Raw genomic sequence first — 23,917 nt, forward strand, 5'->3', positions numbered from 1 at the left:
TGTTTCCTTTAAACATGAAGACAAGGGAAGGGGACTAAGAAAATATATTACATGTTTAGTAAACACTAGAGCTGAGCCAGAACCCCTGGATTCCTCGCTGCCCCTGGTACAGAACATCTGCCCAAGTTAGGAAGCCAAAACTGCAATCCTCATTTGTCTGGGTTTGCCCTGAGGGTTTTTGTTGTTGTTGTTGTTGTTTTGTTTGTTTGTTTGTTTGTTTTGTAGTTGATATCATCTTATAATACTTCAATGTTGTGTTTGTTTGTCTGTCTATTTCTGTCATCTAAACTCTAAACATTTCCATGAAAATATTTCTTCAAAGTGATTGGCCGAACCAGGTATAAAATACTTTATCCCTGAGGCTAATGTTTACCCCTCTCTATAAGGGAAGCTTGGCTGGCCTTTGGCTCCTCCATTCTTTGTTGTAGAATGTGTAAAATTGCAGGTCACTGTAGACAGCCCTGCCCTGCCCCAGGCAGTTTGTCACTTTCACAGGACCTGTCAGCAAGCCTCTAACCTTTGATTGACTGTCCCAGAACAAGCAGGCTTCCACTGATCCCTTTTAACCCTGTGGCTGATGGCCCCAGTCTCCAACATAAATCCCCTTCCTCTTTAAGTCTGAACCTCATGTCAGCCTCCCTAGGACCAAGGCTTTGCATCTCTGCAGCTCTTAACCTTGGGTGTGCCCACTGAGCCCCTAATTCACTGTGGGTGCTGACAGCTCTGCCCTCCCATTTTGAAGCAGATTCTAGCCAGAAGGTTCTCAGGGCCTCTTGCTGCCTTCCTCCCCTTGTGGAAGCATGGGGAACCCTTTGGTCTTCTCTACAATGGGTAATTAGACAAATGATAGCTGCATCATTAATTCTCTCCTGTTTTTCATGACATTCCCCTCTAGAATTCTGTCCTACCTCCACCCTCCCTGGCCCTCTTCCTTCCATAGCCCCGTCCTAAGGGCACAGCTGATCTGCCTCTCTCACTGGAGCTAGAGGCAGAAGTTGAAGCCCTGGCATACCGGATGTTTCGCAGATAGGTCTGTAGACAAAGCTACCTTTGGAGGCACCCACACTCCAGACACACACACACACACACACACACACACACACACACACACACACACATCACCACCACCACCACCACCACCACCACCACCACCACCACCACCACAGATTGTCAGAACTGTGTCCTGGCAGGTCCTGAGCAGGGAGTGGTTTGTATTGCTGTTGTCCTAGGCTTTTGCCCAGGCATTTGCCACTAACCTAAGTTGATTATCTGCAGCAGTTGCAGCCATTCCCAACCCTCATCACCTCTCTCGCCATCAGACCTTCCTGGCCTGCACCACTCCTCCCAGATGAGCCTATATCTGAGGACCCACAGAGGGAGGGCAAGTACATCAGAGCTTCTTCACACAGAAATCTGGCAGGTTACAACTATAAGATGTTCTGTGATCAGAAGACCTGGAGTCTAGCCCATCACTGACACTTGCTGAATGACCTTTGTAAGATATTTAACTTTTTTTTTCTGTTTGTCTATCGACAACAAAAAGAAAAGAAGGAAAGAAAGAAAAAAGAAAGTAAGGAAAGAGAAGGGAGAAGGAGGGAGTGAAGGAGGGAGAAAGGTCATCTCCAGCTGTTTTAAATTGCAGCATTCTATAAAGTCCTTGCTGAGTAGTTGCTATATCATAGACCCTGGTAAGAACTGGTCTGTTCTCTGTGTAATTGCCTCATGGTTGCCTTTACTACAGAACGACAGCAGCCTATGTGCCTCAGCCTCCTCACTTTGAATTATAAGGAAAATCTTCCTTTGTGTCTTGTATTTAAATTTTTACCAGTGACACACTGATTCTGAATCTGTAGCACCAATCATAAAAAGGTATGCTGCCCTTTCTGACTTCCCAACCTCTTACAGCTCCCCCCACTGCAGGCAGCTTTCTAGTGATGAAGAAATATGTATTCAGGATGCCAGATGTAGGTATCAGATCTTTAAGACTGCCAGTGGGCAGGTGCCCTGGGCTGTGTCCACACCAGATGAAAGGGCCCAGAGAGAACTGAAGCTCACATTCTAAACTCTTCTAGCTCCTAGAAGGGAAAAAAATCACATAGCCACAGGAACAGGGAACATACAACTAACCCCTCCTTGAAGATTCATCACTCTCATCAGCATCTTAAATGTTCCAAGAAATCCTGCCAGAAAAAAAAAAAATCTTGTTCTAATCCCAGTGTTTCCTGAACTTACATGGCCGCAGACACTTCTCTACAAAATGTGGGACATCTGGTAGAGTATGTGCCTTGGAGCATAGTTTGGGAAACATTACATCAGAACATTGCTGACCTATTTCTGTCTGGGGTCTCCAGAGCAGGATGGAATAACAGCTGCTGGGATATTCACCAAGCACCTACTACCTGGAGAACATGGGGCAATTTTAAGTTTATTTTCTTGTGTGTGTGAGAGAGAGAGAGGGATAGGGTGGGTGGGAGAGAAAGAGACCTCAGTTTCAACTGCACCCTGAGCATTACTGATATGGTGGTCATCAAACTTAACTTCCAGGAGTGAATCTAAGTTGGGGTGTTGGGGGAATAATGTGTAGTGTGTGTGTGTGTGTGTGTGTGTGTGTGTGTGTGTGTGTGTGTGTGTGTGTTAATTCATGGAGGCCAAACTTTGATGTGTCTTTTCTTGATCATTCATCACCTTTAAAAACTAACCAAAAAAAAAAAAAAAAACCCACATTTGTTTATTTATATGTGTGTGTGTGTACAGTCATGTGCCAAGGTACTCAATGTAGAGGCCAGAGGACAACTTGTGGGTGTCAATTCTCTCTTAACATGTGGGTCCCAGGGATCAAACTCAAGTTGTCAGGCTTGGCAGCAAATGCCTTTGCCCACTGAGCCATCTGGCCAGCTTTCCAACTCTATTATTTGAGACAGGGTCTTTCACTGAACGTGAAACCCATCAATTATGCTAGACTTGCTGACCAGTGAGCTACAAGGGACCTGCCTGTCTTTGCCCCTCCTCACCACAATCACTAGTAATTATAGGCATGTATCCCCAACCTCTGGCTTTTTACATGGGCTCTGGGGATCCGAACTCAAGTCCTCAAGCTTGAGTGACAGGCATCTTAACCACAGAGCCATCTTTCTACCCAGCCCTAAATGGTAGACATTTTTTGTCCTCTTCCTGTTTTCCTTTTACTTCCTCTTCCTCAGTCTCTTTAAGAGAAAGGAAGAATCATTCTCCTGGAGGCTCTTAATCTTGGGAGGAGTGAATCTGCAATGGTAATAAAAAAAAAATAAGTCTCAGTGTTCCATAAGGTCTACAATGTGAAGAGGGAACCACTTATTATTTTTAATTATCAATATTGGTTGGCATTTATTGAGATGCACTTGGCTCTGTGCACAGGATGCCTTTTCACATACTATCTTTTTATCAGTCACCACCCATTAAAATAGAGGGCATTTGATTATGCCTAGCTTACAGGTGAAGAACTTGGATCTCAAGGTAATTAGAAAGCTTATTCCAGGTCACAAAAGTAATGAGAGGCAGAGCCAAGAAATGAACCTTTCTGGTTTTGGCTCCAAGTCCTGTGTTCCTTGCCATCTGGTAGAATGTCCTATATCCTGCACAGGTTCTTTGCTCATGGGAAGAGAAGCAAAGAGGCTGGGATTCTCTTTGTCACATTTGTTCTCAGTGAATGATATGTCCAGATCATCCTATGTACATGTACTGAACATGCTGACCACTCTTCTCAGTGGTCTAGAACATATCCCTGTGTCTAGCAGAGACGGGAGGTAATTGATCTCTGGGAAATGTCAGTGTCTTTTGGTTTTTTTTTTTTTCCCACAGATCTGTCTGAGGGGAACATCTGCCAGCATGTGCAGACTGTTTTGTTCCTATCTCTCCCCCTTCTTACTGATTGTTGATGTTGGTGGAGGCATAGCCCCCAGCTCCCTGCACAACATCTGCACAGCAGAAGTTGAAAGTTTGTATTTCATACCAAACCACATAATGACTTTCTGGACTCCATTTCACTTACCTGTGTCATGTGTTCACCTGCACTGGGGCTCAGCACGGTTCACAACACATCTCCAAAGCCCCTGGTCTCTCTCAGTACTCCTGACAGACAAATTTCACTCATTCCCTTTTCTGAGGAAGTTTGGCCCCTGGCCAATAGTTTCTCCAACCAAGAGACTCAGCCAGAGAACCTTTGAATGAATGGGCCAAAGCCATTCCAGAAAAAAAAAAAAAGAAAAGAAAAGAAAAGAAAAATGAGACGTCTTCCACTACCTTCATTCTCCAGAACTAAAGTACCTCAGGGAAATAGAATCTTCTAGAATGGTCCAGATTATCCAACAGCCCTCTGTGTCTTGACTCCCTGGATGTATTCTCCTAACAGTAGGTTTTTTTGGTAAAGAGCAAGCTGGCTGGTGATTGTAATAGGACACTGGAGATTGTGATAGGTCTGGGGTCAATAGCCTTGTCTCACTTTTTGTACCACAGCCACCAGTGCTATGGCCTGCCCAAGTGTATGTGTTGTCTTCTGAGAAGGGTAGCACTAATAGAGAGTCAACTGTTGTACTTCATGCCTTACACAAAATAAGATGTCGGTGAGTACCTACCACTCATGTCAGACCTGTACTTGGAGATATGAGCAAAGTGATCGTGCTTCAGGAAGCTCCTGCTCCTATGAGGGGTCATGGTCACTATGCAGCAGTAAGTTATGTTAGCACAGAGGGCCTCTGAACTCTGTGAATCTGGGTAGGTTTCTTAGAGGAGATGTGTAGGGGCAGTTCTGGTGCTAATATTCTGTCCCCCAATTGGTTCTTGATATGTCAGTAAAGAAACCATGGGTCAATTGCTGGTCAGAAGGAATAGGCAGGACTTCTGGGACCCAGAAGAAAAAGAGACAGATGCAAGGGTGGAGAGGAGAGTTTGCCATGATTTGGAGGCAGAAAAGCCAAGCAGTCATGTGAGGTCTCAGGAGGAGCAGCAGTCTGTGGCCTGTTCCTATAGGTGGGTGGTCAGGGGTGTTTAGCAGGTACTAGATGTAACTGGGCACTAAAGTTTAGTGCAAGCGAGAAGTGCAGGGCTAAGAGTATTGATAAGGTCATGCAAGCAGCAGCAGGAGTTTAATAATGCCCAACAATTGTGCCAAGAAGGCAAGTTGAAAACAAACAACTGTGTGTGTGCCTTTTATCCATGGATTTAAGGGAAGGTGGGTGGGGGCTGGTAGCATAGCTCACTCCTGGAGCTAAGGCAGAGTAGCAAAACTACACGAAACAGAGATGTTATTCAGACCACGGGAAACCTGCTGGATGGAAGGATGGAGACAAGATGGGTGTGAGGGGGCTTTGAGGCCTCCCAATAGATATATCCAGTTGACACCTCTATATTCAGAACTGGAAATGGGTGTTTGAGTCTGACTGCAGAGATGGTAGGCAGGAGCAAACTCTAGTAAAGAGTGGTATCTATGGGAAGGGCAGAACAAAGAGATTCAAGATCAGCACCCATGAAACACTGGAGCTCCAGAGTCAACTCAAACCAGCAATGTCTGGCATAGGGAGGCCTTGGAACAGGCCTGCCTGAGCTGACCCCACCTCTGACACTTACAAGCTCTGTGACTCAGCCTCTCTTGGTTTCTCTCGTTTGTTTGTTTGTTTGTTTGTTTGTTTGTTGGATATATATATTAAATATATATATACATTTATATATTTAATATATTAAATATATATATTTAATAATTATAAATATATATTTAATATATATTAAATATATTTTAATTATATTTATTAAATATAAATATATATAAATATATTAATATATTAAATATAAATATATATAAATATATTATATTTATTAAATATAAATATATATTAAATATAATATTTAATATATATTTAATATATATATATATTAAAACAAGAGAGATAATGACAGAGCTGGCATGAGCTCTTTGAGTCATGACTCTGGGAGTAAGTTTCAGGCTGCGCTCTCTCACAGGCTTTTTCCCACTCATTTCCTCTTCAAGATTCTGGAACTAGGGGAGTCTTCACCCTGTTCTTGAGGTCAGAGATAGAAGGGTGACTAAATAGATCATTAATGAACAACCAAATGTTGCAATCCCTGTACCTTCAGAACACGGGTGTTCTGTTTCTGAATGAGACCTAACCATGCACTTCTCAGACCTTGTAGCTTCCCCAAAGTCATTGGTAAGGAACATGTTTTGTTTTGTTTTGTTTTGTTTTAAAAACCATGAGCTCAGAATGGCTTTTCAAAGCTATAAGTAATTTACTGTTAATTCCTATAAGAAAGAAGGAAAGTATCAGAGTCTAGTACTTTAAAAACACATCTTTCGTTTTGGTTTTTTCCTAGTTCATAAGGCATGCTTCTGTAGCCATTGTGAACATTGGGTTCCTCATATTAAAATGGGAACAACATTAGTATCAACTCGCAGGGCTGGGGAAATAGAAGACATGTCATGCCTAACACATCTAACCTCTTATAATTATGATCTTTAAGCCAAAGAGGTGCTGCGGATGTAGCTTTGTGATAGAGCACAAACTTAGCGTGCATGAGGCCCTGGCTTTGATCAATACATCTTTTTATAAAACAAGGGATGTATAAGATGAGTCTTATTTTTGAAGTCCATTTCAGTGATTAGCTTCAGACTGAATGACCCATCCAATCTGACTGGCTGTGGTAAGAGAGAAGACAAATGCTGCCCCATTGCTGCTGGGAATTCTCCCAAGCCTGCTCCATTAAAAATGATGCTTGGATATCACAATAAGAGTATGTTCAGTAGTTGATATCAAATCACTAAGTAACTGTGGATGCAGACCCAATTTCTGAGTATTTAAGGAATTTATAGCTGAAGAATTCAGGGATAAACAGCTGTGTTTTGCTAACTATGGACAAGAGATTCTTCTAGCAGTAGAGACAAGGCCAGAACGTGCTCTTACCCTCTAGGAAGTTAATAGTACAGAGAAAATGGACATGTACACAACTGTCCTAGTCGCAGGGAAAAATAGGCAGCCTGAAGATTCTTCTGTTCACTCCAGTCCTTCCTTCCCGAATGCCTCAAACAGTTCCCAGCAAGTGCAGTCATGCAGAATGTGTGGAAAGAATGATGCTGACAGAGATGTGAACAGCCTTGGGAGGCATCTTAGTTAGGGTCTTACTGCTGTGAAGAGACACCATGACCAAGGCAACTCTTATAAAGGAGAGCATTTAACTGGGCCTGGCTTACAGTTCAGAGGTTTAGTCCATTATCATCATGGCAGGAAGCATGGCGGCACACAGGCAGACTTGGTACTGGAGAAGAAACAGAAGGAACATCAGGTTCAGCAAGCAACAGAACAGAGTGAGCCACTGGGCCTTGTGAGCTTCTGAAATCTCAAAGTTCCCCCCACCTACTCCATCACACTCCCAATCTGTGACAAAGTTTCTCCAACAAGGCCACAAGTCCTAATCCTTCCAAATAGTGCCACTCCCTATGACCCATGGGGGCCAATTTCATTCAAGCCATTACAGGAGGTCAACTGGGATCCAGCATGGGTAGAAAAGCCAGACTTCCAGAGATGCAGCAAATGGGACCTCGTACTAACCAAATGAAATATTATTTAATTCATTATTTGTGATTTTTCTCCCACAAGTCTCCAAGTTCTAGTGTTGTTTACTCTGGTCCATCATGGTGCATATAACAAAAATTTATTAGAAGAGGGAGACTTACCTTAAAAAAAGATTTGTCAGGATTTGTTTCCAGTTGTGATTTAGCGACAACTCAATTGTAAACTGCTCAACAACCCCCCAAAAGATTTTTTTAATATATGGAGTAGTTGCAGAGTTTCAGGTATGGCTGGGTCTAGGAATGAGATCTGGTAACTTTTAACTTTAAAATTCCATTTTGTTCCTAACGATGAAAGAAAAGGTAACCTGAGAGTCACTCTGTTAGGAGAGGATTGACGTGCTCGTGGACTCTTCTGGTCCAGCCAGAAGGTCTGTAGTTAAGATGTGAGACTTAGCAATTCTTTCTTCTGGGTCTCTGAGGTCTATATCTGGAATTCAGCCACTCCATCACTCACATGACAAAGTTAATCATAGCCATAGCAGCAGCTGCTGCCATGGTCACCCAGAAAACATCCAGCCAGTGATTCTCTACACACAAAAGGCCATTTTACTCTCATAGTAACTTTATGAGATGAGTATTGTGCCCATTTTACTGAGAAGGGAACTGAGGCTCAGAGTGACTAGGCAGCTTACCTCTGAGACTAAAAGAAGCAATGGAACTGGAGGTCAGGGGAAGCTCTGTTCACCTCAGGTGTTTTTGATATCCACCCCTGCTCCTTGCTGCCTCCCTCTGGCTTCTTCTTCCTATTTCCAAGTGGACCCAGGCTGTTATGACAATGAGGAGGCCAGACTATCAGGTATGAAGTATGAGGTAAGTCACAGCCACCGTGCTTGAGCTCTCCTCAGAACCCCAGAGAGCCAACAAAGGACCCGGAGCACCTGCACTCATTCTTGGACTCTGGTGCAGTTAGGACTCACCAGAGAGTTTATCTGAAGATGCAGATTCCTAGGCCCTTCCCTGACCTTAGAGGGCCCAATTTCTAAGCCTGGGTGAGGCCTTGGATCCATATTTGAACAGACACCACCATCACCAGTGATCCCTATGTGAGTGTCCTACCTTTGAGAAGCAGTGACATGTGTCAGCTGCCTCAGTCTGTCTAGGGAAGTAATGGGTATACGCTCTACATGACTTAGCTACCAGAAAGCAGCTTTGTCTGACTTTCATTCACTTCTATATCTTTCACCATTTGAGCCCAACCTTTGCCATTAGAGTGACCAGACACCCATTGCGAGAGGTCCTTCTGACTCCATTTATACTGGCATGTTAAAACAAAACTTTTGGCAGAAATTAATCTGTCTCCTTTTTCTGGACCTGGGAACAGTGATAGAAAGTGCTTAGGCTTTTCCCAAATATAATTCCTGAGCTCTGAGAATCCTCTCTACCCACGGCCTCCTGGGACTCTGGATGGCCCCTCTGTTGGCCAGAGGCACCAAGCATCCCCGTCCTGGAAATGTGGGAATGATGGTCTCTATCCTTGAGAACTCAGGGTCTGCCGGGACAGAGCAGACGCATGTGAAAGTCAGGCACACAAGCATAACAAAAATAAACCAGTTGTACGTGCATGCAGTGAGACGCCAATACAGCACAACTGAGGCCTCAAGGTCCTACATTAAGTCAAAGAGAACAGTAAGGAACTGAATGGAAGGTACTAGGTGACCCAGAGATTGCCTTCCTATAAGAAGTGTGTGTGTCCTTCATTTGTTCCTCTCATTAGACATATATAGATGGTAGATCTCAGCCAGTCACTAACATGGCTACTTACTGTAACTACAGCAGGCTTACCATCTGCCTTCATGGGAACACAACACCAAATGTGTACTGGGGTCAGGGTGGTATGGGGTACCAGCTCCTTTCCAGATGACTCATCCTCTGTAGACCCATGCCTCCACATTCAATGACCAAATGGTCCCAAGCCCATTTCTAGGTCTGTAAGTACCTACACATGCTCCAAAAGGGAAGTCAGTGATGCCTTAAAAACAGTGATGATTTTGTCAGGTTCCAAAAGGGAGGCTTGCCCCTTCCTTCTCAGGTCTGAGGCACAAGAACAAAAAAGGTATAAATTACTGGCCTCTCTGATCTTCTCATCTTGACTTGTGTACCAGTAAATAGACATTTCAGATCTCTAGTTCAAGTCTGTCCATACCCCACTGCCACCTTATGGCCCCTTATGGTTTATAGTCAGTCAGAAGGACTGAGACACACAAAAGGTATTATTTATGGACCTGACAATGGGCTTGGGACCATTGAGTGTGGGAGGCATGGGTCTACGGGGGACGCATGATCTAGAGAGTAGTCTGTCAGCAGTCATGTCCTCTCTAATCACAGACTTCTCACTAGAGGGAGCACAGCTGGGCAAAGGTCAGTTTGGGCCCTTCTGAGGTATGAGTCCTAGAGGTAAGATCTTGATGACAGATCTAGGGGAAGTTCTTCCTAAAGGGTAAGTAGAAATGAGCTAATAAGTTGGGTATGAGGGAGCCTTTCACAGGAGGAGTAACATCCTAAGGTCCCCGAGATGGACAGAAACCTGGTTTAACTCTAAAAGTAAGGGCATGAAAGGTGAGATAAAGCTGGTGAATGGACTTGAGTCTGTGGCCAAGAGAAATATCTTACTGTAGAGAAGACATAGACAAGATGAAATGGACCAAGGAAAGATCACTGTGAATGCTTCAGGAACATTCCTTCCTGACTGAACTATGACGCAACGATATGGTACTTGATGTGGGAAGAGAGAGCAAGATGTTCAGTCTGGCCAGGCCTACAAGGTAAGGATGGGAATGACAAACATGATGTTGCACATGCTGTCATGCCACTATAGTTATACCCACAGGGAAGGTTGAGGCATACAGATTGTAAATTCAAGGACAGCTTAAACAACTTACTGAGACCCTATCTTGAAATAAAGAGCAGCCATGGATGTAAGCCAATGGTAGAGTGCTTTTCTAACACATACGAAGCTCTGAATCCAACCTCCAGTACTGGAGGAAAAGAAGGGAGGAAGGGAGGAATGAAAGAAGGGAGGGAGAGAGGGAGCGGTGGAGGGAGGGAGAGAGGTAAGGAAAAAGGAGGGAGGGAGGGAAGAAGGAAGGAGGGAAGGAGGAAGGGAGGGCTGTATTGGAAAGGAGCAGTTGTAGGGGAGCTTTAGGCTATAGTCATGATCCTCAGATCATCAGAGCAAGCACAAGCCTTCAGGGAAAAGCTCTCTTAAAGGAGGGCTGGCCGGGTGATGGCTTAGCAGTGGGGAAGTGGTTTTTGCATAACCATGAGTACTGGAGTCCTGTTAACTCTAGCTCCCAGTATCTAGCCTCTCCTACTCTCTCACAGAAACTCTCACAGATGGGCCCATATAAATATTCAATCAACAAATCATGTTTACATACATATGAATTGATCCGAAAATCTGACTCTGCTTATTCATGCTGACCATTGAAATGAGGCAAAAAAATCTGCTGCAGGTAACACCTCTGTTCTCTGGGCGTTCACTATAGTCGAGCAATTGGACTATGTGTGTTCTCACGTTTTTCTTTGTGACTGATACCGTGAAACTTTTTCTGAGCTGGTAGAATCCTTTATCTCTACTTGGTAAGTGTAATTGCCTTTATGCTGTGGGCTACATTTGATACCATCAAAAATTTTTGTCTATTTTTTAATCACTTATTTTGTTTTTATTGGTAACATTCTTACCACTTAACACCAATAAAACCATAAATATACTATGTCATCATAATAATTGCCCTTGCAGTTTTTAAGCTGTGTGGACTGTGCGTATGAGAGAAAAAGGAGAAGGAAGGAGGGGGGAGGGAAAGGGGAAAAGAGAAGAAAGGAGGGAGGGAGGGAGAGAGAGAGAGAGAGAGAGAGAGAGAGAGAGAGAGAGAGAGAAAAGAGAGTTTATGATAACAGTGCTTATATAATCTCAACAACCAGGGGCCCTGGGGACTCACACTCAGCGATGGAACAGTTGGTTTAAATTATGTTTCCATGTGAAATACAGTATTGCTATTTTTTCCCTAGCATGTGGGAAAGTGTATGGGAAATGATTTGACTGATAGGAAATAAATCTGTGTGCGTGATCAGGATTGAGACACAAAGGAAGGGTGGGTTTTGCCTCTCCTCCTGGGTAAGGGTTAACCCTTTCCATTCACTGCCTGGTAGGAACAGTCAGAATAGTTCCAGTGACTTTCGACCCAGGGCTGGCCAACAGCCACAGGACTCAGTCTGGCAGTAATCTCAGGCAGGAGCTGGGTGACTCTGAAGAACCATTTTAAATGCTCAGAATCCCATTTCTACTTGTAAAGAAAAGTTTGACTTGGTTCCCACTCTAGGTTAAGGTCCATCAAACACAAACCAAGCTAAAGGAAGAATTGGCTAACTGCACCAAACCACGACCAGTCTCTGTTGGCAAACATTTCTTCTTGGTCCAGCAGAGCCAAGGTTTCATGAACGGATGGTTACATGGTGTAGGATACAGGCTTGGAGAACAAGCAGGGGATGTTGCTGTCCGCTGCAGGGGAGCTCGGCTCTAAGAACCCCATAGATTTCTTTGGTTGATGCAGGACGGGCTTGTCATAGTGGCCTGATTCCAGATCTGCTCGGATTTTGCATACAGCTAGCATCCCCCAGAGCAAGAAGATAACAGAGAGGCATACTCAGAGCCTTCTGGATGTTGGAGTGACAGGTTTTACTTCAGCATATATTGGAAAAGAATTAGCAGGTTTTTTACTCCAGTGCAACAACCACCAGAATGTAGCCATGTTTAAGCAGTACCCCATATCATTGCCACCATGTTCTCTTTTTTATTGGCTATTTTATTCATTTACAATTCAAAGGTTGTCCTCCTTCCCCATTTCCCCTCTGCAAACCCCTATCACATCTCCCCTCCCCTTTGCCTCTATGACAATGCACCCCCACCCATTCACTTACTCCCGCCTCATTCCTCTAGCATCCCCTTATGCTGGGGCATCAAGCCTCCACAGGACCAAGGGCCTCCCCTCCCACTGATGCCAGATAAGGCAATCCTCTGCTACATATGTAGCTGGAGCCATGGATACCTCCATGTGTACTCTTTGGTTGGTGGTTTAGTCCCTGGGAGCTCTGGGTGGTCCAGTTAATTGGTATTGTTCTTCCTATGGGGTTGCAATCCCCTTCAGCTCCTTCAGTCTTCCCCTAGCTCTTCCACGGAAGTCCCCCAGCTCAGCCCAATGGTTGGCTGTGAGTGTTTGCATCTGTATTGGTCAGGTGCTGGGAGAACCTCCTCTCAGGGGACAGCTATACCAGGCTCCTGTCAGCAAGCACTTCTTGGCATCAGCAATAGTGTTGGGGTTTGGTGTCTGCGGATAGGATGGATCTCTAGGTGGGGCTTCCTCTGGATGGCTTTTCCTTCCGTCCATTTTTTGTCCCTGCACTTCTTTTAGACAGGAGCAATTCTGGGTTAAAATTTTTGAGATTGGTAGATGGCCCCAATGCCTCAACTGGGGGCTGTGCCTATCTACTGGAGGTGGTCTCTACAGGTTCTATCTCCCCTTTGTTGGGTATTTCAGCCAATGTCATCCCTATTGGGTCCTGGGAGCCTCTAGTTTCCCTGCCATCTGGGACTTTCTAGTGGCTATCCCCAGCTCCCCATCCCCCACTGCTATATATTTCTATTCAATTTCCTGACCCTCTGTACTTCTCTCCTGCCCCCTCTTTTTTTTTCCTCACCCTCCCAAGTCCCTCCCTCCCTCCCTCTACCTCGTGTGATTATTTTGTTCCCCCCTTCTAAGTAAGATTGAAGCATCCACACTTTGGTCTTATTCTTAAGCTTCATATGGTCTGTGGGTTGTATCATAGGTATTCTGAGCTTTTGGGCTAATATCCACTTACCAGTGAGTGCATAACATGTGTGTCCTTTTGTGAATGTGTTTCCTCACTCAGGATAATATTTTTTAGTTCCATCTGTCATTTTTTTAATAGCTGAATAGTATTCCATTGTGTAAATGTACCACATTTTCTGTATTCATTCTTCTACTGATGAACATCTGGGATGTTTTCAGCTTCTGGCTATTATAAATAAGGCTGCTACTGAACATAGTGGAGCATGTGTCCTTGTTATATGTTGGAGCATCTTTTGGGTATATGCCCAGTACCAAATCCAAGAACACATCAAAATGATCATTCACCATGATCAAGTAGGCTTTATCCCAGGGATGCAGGGATGGTTCAGTGTATGGAAATCCATCAACATTGGCGCCATTTTTATACTTGTTTCTCTGGAAGGGTAAAAAAGGTGTTGAGCATCTGTCCTATACATTGACGTCTGGGATGGGTTTTGTTGATGGTGGTTTTTCCTTAATTATCTTAGGCATACTGTTCTTGATTTCATTCTGCCTCTATCTTCAAATGTGTAACTCAAAATTGAATACTTAAGACAGTGGTTCTCAATTTTCCTAATGCTTTTTGTGGTAACCCCAACCATAAAATTATTTTCATAGCTACTTCATAACTGTAATGTTGCTACTGTTGATGAATTGTAATGTAAATATCTCCATTTGCCAATGATCCTAGGCAACCCATATGAAAGGGTAATTCAACCCCCAAAGAAGGTCAACAACCCACAGGTCCAGAACCACTGGCTTAAGAGGATCCACCCAGGATCATGTGTAAAAAGGAATTGTCACCTTTCATCAGCTGAATAAAAGAATACTAAGCTGAAAGTCCTAGATTTTTAAGTATCATGACCTCAGAAGAAAGTTTTTTTGTGAATATTTCTCTGAGGTATACACTCTTTTGGTTTCTTTATTTGTTTTATTCTTGGTTTTGTTGTTGTTGTTGATGTTGTTTCATTCTTTTGTTTCCTTTGTGATGCTGGGTATCAAACCCAGGGCTTGGCAAGCCAAAGCTTCTCGATCCGAAAAACTGGCATTGGACATCCCTCTATAGATGGTGCTGACACTAAACATCATTAATTCTTATTGTTTCCGTTTGTGGGCAGTGTGCCCTCTACCTTGAATTCCTATTTCCTCAGATGTCTGGGTCACCATGAACTCTGTTCAGGCCGCACTCTCGCACAGACTGAAGAAAGAGTTCTTCCTTAGGTTTCAGCTCTGTTGCTAACCAATTACAACTAATATGGTCAACAACAGACCACTGGTCACCCTCCCATGAGTTAGCCGAGATGGAGAAAGCGACTCAACTTAGATAGCCATGGCCAAGCACCAGGATGAACAACAGTGAAATGATCTCAGAGCAGAAAGAGATCATTTAAATACCAAATGTCAGAAATGGGATGTAGATGTGAATTACTACATTTTATACTCTGGTAGGAAAGAAAAAATACAAGTCACAGTAGAAGAATGTAATCCTGGAGTTAGAGTCAGCAAACATGAGATTCCCTGTGTGTTCATTCATACAGCCACCAAATGTCAACCCCAAGTCCAAGGCAAGCCTTTGCGGCCTATTTTGCCTGAGGATCTTCTGCAACCTCTTGAGGCATTAATCACGCCTGAGTCTGAACTGTTGTGAGAGATATATGAGGAGTCATAGTCAGAGTACTTAGGATGACTCCTGGTACATAATAAGTATTAGTTTTTACTCTTCTAGTTGTTTTGTCATTTGAAGAATATAGTAGATTAGAATGTGTAAGAGATTTTTCCAAGCTTGAGGAATCCTATGGAAGTGGGGAAAGAAGGATTGTAGGCACCAGAACAGTCAAGAACACCACAAGAAAACCTACAGAATCAACTAACCTGGGCCCATAGGGGCTCCCAGAGACTGAATCAGGGAGTCTGCATGGGACAGACTGAGGACCTCTGCGTATACATTACAGTTGTGTAGCTTGGCCTCACAGAGGGAGCAGGAGCTGTCTCTGCCTCTGTTGCCTGCCTGTGGGACCCTTTCCTCCAACTGGGCTGCCTTGGTGGCTTCAATAGGAGAAGATGTGCCTAGTCTTTCTGCAATTTGATATGCTAGGACTGGTTAATATCTATGGGAGGCCTCCCCTTTTCTCAAGAGAAACATAGGAGTGGTGGGGAGGGGAGTGGAAGAAAGGGGAGGTAGAAGGGAGGAACTGAGAGGAGAAGAGGGAGGGGAAACTGGTAGAGATATAAAGTTAATTAATTAATTAATTAATTAATTAATTTAGAGAATGAGATTGTTCCAAAATTTTATTGTATTTTTTGTTTGGTACTGCATGTTTTAATTTTTTAAAGATTTATTTATTTATTTATGTGTGCATCTGTGTGTGTGTGTGTGTGTATGTGTGTGTGTGTGTGTGTGCACATCTGTGCACATGAGCTTATGTCATGGAAGGCATATGAAGATCAGAAGACAATGTTAGAGATTTTATTCTCTCCTTCTACCATGTGGGTACCAGGGATAAAAATCAGGTTGTCAAACTTTGGTGACAGGTGGTGCTACTTGCTTACCCATCATACCAGCTCAGATACCACACATTTCTTACTTGATAAATGTTTCAAACATATGGACTAAATGCATTGACTGCCTTTAATCTTCATGTCCATCAGCCATATTTCATCAGGAGTATCCAAGGGCCATATTGGTTTATACAGTCTTCAGGGATCGTGTGGATAAGGAAGTATTTTATGTTTACCTTTTCCAGCCTTTTTATTTCAAGATGGAGATGAAGATGCAGACATATTGACTCTCCAGGAGCCATACCAAATCAGCAATGGATCTGGGTTTCACATTAGAGATCCCTGCTTACTTTTCCTGGTCCCAATTGACTTTTTTTCTTTATACATACATACATACATACATACATACATACATACATGCAAACATACATACACACATACATACACATATATACACACATATATATATGTACACACACACACACATATGTATATAAAAATCAAGTTTCGGGGATATGTCTTTAGTGAATGTCTATCATCCATCTTCCAGGTGAGCTCCTGGGTAACATGGCTGATCCTCACGGCAGGCTCCATGGAGGAGAAGCGGGAAGTCTTCTCTTATTTGGTGCATGTGGCCAAATGCTGCTGGAACATGGGTAACTACAATGCTGTCATGGAGTTCCTGGCAGGCCTCAGGTAAGGAAGTGTGGTGATCTAAACAGGTTCTTCTCTCCAGTCAGATAATTCTGAATCAGTTCCCTGGACAGCCAGCAACACTTACCAGGATAAACTCCACAGCCCTGGTCCCTCAAAGGGAAAGGAGGAGAGAGGAGAGGGAAGTCAGGGAGGGGGCAGCAAAGGGGAAAGACCAGCCGTTGAAGGAGCACAAAGTCCTACTTGGCTGTAGTCATCTATACTGTCACAGAGATAGATGTGCATGGTGTCAGAGTTCCTTCCTAGTGATTCCCTGTCTGCTCACCCACTTGTTTTGTAAGGGCTTCTCGCTGCATAATTACCTAGTATAGAGAACAACTTGAAGGTGCGAGTGTCTACGTTTGACTCATGGTTCCAAGGTGTCCCACGCATGCTCACCTGGCTACTGGTGCCTGGGTAGAACATGATGATGTTGGGAGTGTGTATTGGAGAGGCTTCTTTCCCTCACTGTGAACTTGGCAGAAGTACAAGGAGAAACAGGGAGGGGTCAAGGACAGGGTCTGATTTCGAAAAACCTGCTTGCACTAACCTTTTAGCTGGACCTTTCCTCCTAAAATTTCCAAAACCCTCTAAAATAGCACCCCCATCAGGAGGCAAGGATCTTTCCCAAATGTTTAAACATATCTGTTAAAGCGTGGTACACCCTCAACCACTCAATTTTCAGGCTTTAGATCTAGTCCTGGGAGCCTCTCTCTTAGGTTCAGGGGTTGCCTCATCTGACAGGCAGGCTTTTAAAGATAGCTCAAGTTCAACGACCAACTCAGGTACCATTCAGGCCCAGATCCAGGGCTTTGAGTCAGCCCACCTCAACATATACCCCATCTCTGAACTACTGGAACATGTGAAGGACCTGGGTCCTGCAGATTCAAAGCCTCGGGGTCTTAACGAACAGAGCAACAACAGGGTGTCTGATAGGAATCCCAGTGAGCAACCAGTATGACTAGTGTAGCAGTGAAGTCAGAGGCCTCGAATCAAACTTGCAATGACTCTTTACAATGAATGCAAGTAAAGATGTGTAGAAAAAAGGGTACACTGTGGGACACCTGGTGACACACTACAGCTTCCAAGATGAGATGTTTGGTTGGGGGGGGTGTTTTTTTATTTTTTATTTTCTTTTGGAGGGGAAGTTGCAAGGACAGAGGGTGAATATGAAGAGAGAAGATGAGTGGGATTGCAGTGTGTGATGTGAAATTCACGAAGAATCAACAAAATGTTCTTTTAAAAAGCCAAGGATCTAGTCCTGATTTTGTGTAAAGTAAAATTGTTTTCTCTCAAAAAAAATAAAAAATAAATGTGGGCTGGAGAGATGGCTCAACAGTTAAGAGCACTGACTGCTCTTCCAGAGGTCCTGAGTTCAATTCCCAGCAACCACATGGTGGCTCACAACCATCTGCAATGGGATCCGATTCCCTCTTCTGGTGTGTCTGAAGACAGAAACAGTGTACTCATATAAATAAAATAAATAAAAGTATTTTTAAAAGAAAATAAATAAATAAATAAATAAACAGCCCTAGCTCAGCTCCTTCCACAGGCTCTACTCTGGCTGGACTCCCTGAGAAACACCCTCACTGCCTTGTTAACCCTATAAAGGCAGAAAACATCCACAGAGCCTTCTCTTCCTGAGCCTTTGGGCATATTTAGGTAAGAGTTACACAGTAGGCCACCATCCACCGCCCAGGAAGAGTGTCCAAGGAGTCCACTTGACATACCCAGCCCCGAGGCTAAGTTCATGCTTTTCACATAAACCCTCTCACAGTGCTCTCGGTAGAGATGTTTCCAACTCTCTGGTTTCCCTATGTGGGATAAAGGAGGACAAGAAAGCATCATGGGAGAGGTAGTTCAGACACCCCTCATGATACCATGATACTGCTCTGGAGATTGCCAGCTATGGTGTTACCTGTTGATCTTGGCAGCAGCTTCAAACTAGGAAAAAAAATCCATTTAATACATTGTTCTGTGAATCATACATCAAAACAAGGTCCCTTGGGTGGTGTGGAGCTAAGGTCAAACCTCATTCTGCAAAAACCTGTCCCTGCTGGATTCTAAGCTAGCAGGCCTCTTGTACGCCACTGAGAGACTCAAAGACTGGGAGGGACATATAGGACAGACTCTCTGTGGACAACGATTCAGAAATAATAGTACAAACCATGTGCTCTGCTTTCCTTTCTGTCGCTGTGATGGAAAAAAAAAAACCCTCTGCTCAAAAGCAACTCAGAGAAGGAGCGTGCTATCTGGCTTACTCTTCCAGGTCATAAGTTCATCACAGAGGGAAGTCAGAGCAAAAATGCAAAAAAGAACTTGGAGCAGAAACCTGGGAGGAATACTCCTTGCAGGCGTAATCCTGGGCTCATACTTAGCTTTTTATTAAGCAATATTTTTATTAATTCCTCGAAAATGTAATACAATGAGCTTTAAATATATCCATCTTTCCCCCCAACTCCTCTTATAACCATCTTCCTCCCTCCTTCCATCCCTCCTCCCATCCCTTCCCACCCAACTTTGATATTTCTTCTTTTTTTATTCTTACCACATGGAGTCCAGTTGTGTCACCCAACCAGAAGTAGGGCCCAACTTGGAATGTGGTCAATTTGTATAGGACCACATCCTTAAAGAAAACAGACTTCCCCTCTCCAGCCGCTACCCAATGCTTTTAGCTCCTCAGCTAGTAGTGGGATTTTGTGCCTACCTTCCACCCTCCATGCTGGGATTTTTGTCTGGCTGGAATGTGCACAGCTCTTGTGCATGTTGTCACCATTGCTGTGGGTTCCTATGTGCAACCGCCCTGTTTTATCTGGAAGACAATTTCTGTGATGCTATCTACCATCTTTCTCTCTTACAATCTTTTCACGCACTGTCCCATGAAATCCCCTGATCATTGGGAGAGGGGTAGGATATGTTTCTTCTTCTCATATTCTATGTATATTGATCAATCAAAGGTCTCTGTGCTAATTGTCATCTGCTACAAGAGGTTTCCCTGATGAGGCTTGAGAGGTGGTCTGACCTATGGGTATAGCAATACATCATTAGGAGTCATTTTATTATTATGTCGCAAAATAATACTGATGGGTGCCTTCCTGAGTCTATGATCTATCTAGTCACAGGATCTTGGCTCCTTTAACAGTATTTCTTTCCATCTTATAGAGTGGACCTTAAATCCAACCAGAAAGTGGTTAGTTACTTCTATACCATCTGTGCCACCATGACACCAAATGAAGATAGAAATCCTAAATAAATAAGAACACAGAAAGAACACTGTGAAGGCAAATGGCAATAATAAACGTTATGGAATTTTTGTCTACATAATGTAAGCTACGTTGTCACCCCTTTAAGCTTAAAAAAAAATGTCATTGATTCGCAATAGGTCAAGGAAAGTTCTAAAGATGTGGCAGTTCATGGACCAGTCTGACATTGAGACCATGCGGAGCCTGAAAGATGCCATGGCCCAGCACGAGTCTTCCGTGGAGTACAAGAAGGTAGTGACGCGAGCCTTGCACATCCCTGGCTGCAAAGTGGTTCCCTTCTGTGGGGTGTTTCTGAAGGAGCTCTGTGAGGTGCTTGATGGCGCGTCTGGCCTCCTGAAGCTCTGCACACAGTACAGCTCCCAAGAAGAAGCTCTGGAGGTGAGCCTTTTCGAGTGGGCAGTCCCTAAGAGATCCGCCCAGCCTTCTGTGTACTCACTTGTACTTGTACGATGGGGAATCACTTTCTGAGTCTAGAGCAGGCCTCGGTATATGGTTTATGGATAGAGAGGAGGTCCTTGAAAGTTCTGGAGAAAGCACCACTAGCTGTTTGGAACTTGATATTGTTACATTAGATTTATTGTGATATTGTTGAGCACAAAGGGGAAAGAGCTGCTGGATTTCTGTGGTTTTAATCCCAAAAGTTGGCAAGTTCTTGCTACTGGGTAGAACTATCTAGATTTAGAGGATGATGTCAAGTGAGACCAATGACTTCCAAATCGTTGGGGAGAGGAGGAGTTGGGAAAGTCAGTAGTGCCTTCTCTTCACAAATGTGCGTGTCATCCAGACATTCCAGGCTCTGCCCCTTTCGCCCCTGCTCTCAAGATTGATGTGAGCTTTAAGTCAGGACACTGCACACTCAGTAAGGGGCACCAAGAGGCTCACAAGATATAAGGAAACCTCCCTCTCGGGTGTTTAGAAGTGAAATAAAAATGTTTTAAAATGTGTTAGGGAGATTTTTGAGGCATTATGTACTTGAAAATCTCAAGCCCAAATCCAGAGTCATTTGTGTTCTCATCTGTGTAGATGACGACACTCAATACACTTCACACACACACGTGCGCACACACTCACACTCAACACACTTACATACACTCACACACTCATACACTCACTCATATCCACACATACTTAAAGATACTCACACATACTCACACACGCATACACACATGCATGTGCACACACTCACACACTCATACACTTACCGTGTGCACACAGACTCAACACACTCACACACTCATACACTTACCGTGTGCACACACACTCAACACACTCACACACTCCTACACTTACTTCACACCCTCACACCCACACATATATACAGACACTCGAACATACACACTCACACACATACACACATGCACAAGCTCATACCCACTCAACACACGTACATACACTCTCACACACACTCAACACATATGTACACACGTGCACACACACACACAATTATCCCTTCTTATTTGAAGTTGGAAGACTCAAAACTTCAGCCTGTTTCATGTCACTTGAGAAGAGAGGCATCACTTGATCTAGGAAAACTTGAGATCCCCTGACATGCACCCATGACAGTCACCGTCTGTTATTTCCTTGGTCTTAGCAGCTGGTATTAAAAGTCAAGTAAATGAAAGAGGCAGTTTTAAAAAGCCTTCCACCATCCACTCTCCTCAGCTCCCTGCAATGGGAGCTCTCTTGACTGGGTTGCAGCTCTTCCCTCTGACTCTAGAAGCTTCCTGGTCATGATCAAGCCACAAAAGTAGCTTCGAAAACATCAAGAAGCTACTGTCTTCCTGTAGTACAGATGGACAAGGCCGCCAAAAGACAGCTTTTCAAATGTTTTTCTTGAGTCGGGTCACTTCATCTCATTCCATGTCATGGAGAGCTTTACTCATTCTCTTCTCAATTCCCATTACAAGAATAAAACGACTGCCCCCCTCTGTAAAGTGGCTAACCTTGTCCCTAGGGGGCCATGAAATAATATTGCCTTTTGTGTTATAAATTCACAGTTCAGTTTGGATTCCTAAAGGTGCTGGGATTGTCACAGCCAGGAAGGGGCAAGTTTTGGGATTTCATGTGGTGAGGTGAAAAAAAAAAAAAAAAAAAGGAAATAAAGCTTTCCTTGGAGCCTCTTGACTCCATTTCAGTAAAATAGGCTCAGAGGTTATTACTTGCCACTGTTTTGATTTAAGTCTCCTAGGTGTAGGTTACTCAGACATGGTAAATTTCAACAGTGTATTCTTGAACTGTTTTTTTTTTTTCTGTAGTTTGTAGCCGATTACAGTGGACAAGATAACTTCTTACAACGAGTGGGACAGAACGGCTTAAAGAATTCAGAGAAGGAGCTCACGGTCAACAGCATCTTTCAGATCATCCGGAGTTGCAGCCGGAGCTTGGAGATGGAGGAGGAGGATAGCGCCAGCGAAGGGAGCGGTTCGAGGAAAAACTCCCTGAAGGACAAAACCCGATGGCAGTAAGTTCCAGTGTCAGCGTGTGTGTGGGTGGGTGCCTTTCTTCTTCTCCCCTTGACTAGTTTTTTTCCTTACTCAGTTCAGTTTCACAAAAAGAACTGATAAAAATGTGTCACTTTCATGTCTAACCAAAGCTGCTTCAAACTTTACTAATTCTGAGTTCGAATTCAACCTTTCCTATGTTGCTCCTGTGTTCTAAAATTACTACGTACATTTAACTTTTTCTATAAGTTGTCACCTTTTTTTTAAAAAAAAAAAAAAAGGATTTCTTAGTTTTTTTAACTGATAGTAAAATTTTAGAACTGTGCATATTAATGGTATATATTATCCCTATAAATATAACTAAGGCTGTCCTGCCTGCCATTTCTAAAACATCAATAATTGAGTTTTTTGCAGTCTGGCTTATTTCTTAGCATAATGATCTCCCATTCTGTCCATTTTCCTTCGAATGTCATAACGTCATCCACTGTGTATATTTACTATATTTTTGTCTGTTCATCTGTTGGTGAGCATCTAGGTTGGGTCCATAGCTTGGCTTCTGTGACTAGTGCAGCAATAAACATGGGTGCTAATCTCTGTGGGGTGCTGGCGTAGAAGCCTTTTCGTGTATACCCAGGAGTGTCATAGCTAAATCATATGTAGTTCTTCTTTTAATTGCAGGAGCCATCATACCTATTTCCATAGTTGTATGTCACTACACATTCTAGCTACACATTATAAAAGTACATGTTTCCTCATATCCTTGTGGGCATCTTTTTTAAATGATGACCAGTTTGACCCAGGTGAGATGCAATCTCAAAGCAACTTTAATTTGCGTTTTCTTAATGGATACTGATACTAAACACTTTTCTTTCCTTCTCTTCTTTTCCTCCCATTTCCTCTGCTCCCCTCCTTCCCTCTCTTCCTTTCTTCCTTTTTTTTTCTGACACAGGATTCTATGTAGCCCAGGCTGGCCTCAAATTCATATGTGGCTGAAGATGATCTTGAACTCCTGACCCTCCTGCCTTTATCTAGCTAGTGCTGAGATAATAGGAAATGTGCCTCACACCAGGATAGTTGTTGAGTACATTTTCAAACATGTATTGGGCAGTTGTGTTCCTTCCTTTGACAACTGTCTATTCATTTCATTAGACCTTTATAGAATCGAGTTATTGATCCCTGTTGGCTGTATAGTTGGTAAGTTTTTCCCATTTCATAGGCTGTCTCTCCACTGTGTTCATTTTTAACTTTGCTGTGCAAAAGCATTTTAACTTGATGCAATCTTATGTGTTGTTGTGTAACAAAACCTTTCCTGGGGATACTCAACACACATGTGTATTCACCCCAGATAGAGAACCTATGACAGACCAAAGTATGGATACTGCCAAAGTCCAACTTGGCGAACCAAGGAGTTTTATTGGGCTTACTTACAAAAGCATGGTGAAGGGTCACTTAGAGAAGCAGAAATCAACTCAAAGACAGTGGCATCACCAAGGTCCACCCCAGCATGGGTGACCAGTCACAAAAGCTAGGAACATGGATCACATTGCACAGACTGTA

The 23,917-nt window shown here is 43.4% G+C and overlaps 1 protein-coding gene across 9 annotated transcripts in view; it reads left to right on the top strand.

Moving 5' to 3' along the window:
- The window catches only part of Plce1 (phospholipase C epsilon 1), a 300,715-nt gene that overhangs the window by 195,971 nt on the left and 80,827 nt on the right, over positions 1-23,917 (top strand). For all 9 annotated transcript variants that reach the window (XM_076920180.1, XM_076920138.1, XM_076920149.1 and 6 more), the window contains 3 exons: positions 16,514-16,659; positions 20,039-20,297; positions 22,175-22,380. In XM_076920180.1, the coding sequence (XP_076776295.1) occupies positions 16,514-16,659; positions 20,039-20,297; positions 22,175-22,380 (611 nt within the window). The remainder of the gene's footprint in view (positions 1-16,513; positions 16,660-20,038; positions 20,298-22,174; positions 22,381-23,917) is intronic.

The sequence above is a fragment of the Arvicanthis niloticus genome, chromosome 1 (genome assembly GCF_011762505.2).
Source record: "Arvicanthis niloticus isolate mArvNil1 chromosome 1, mArvNil1.pat.X, whole genome shotgun sequence".
In the NCBI taxonomy this organism is placed as follows: Eukaryota; Metazoa; Chordata; class Mammalia; order Rodentia; family Muridae; genus Arvicanthis; species Arvicanthis niloticus.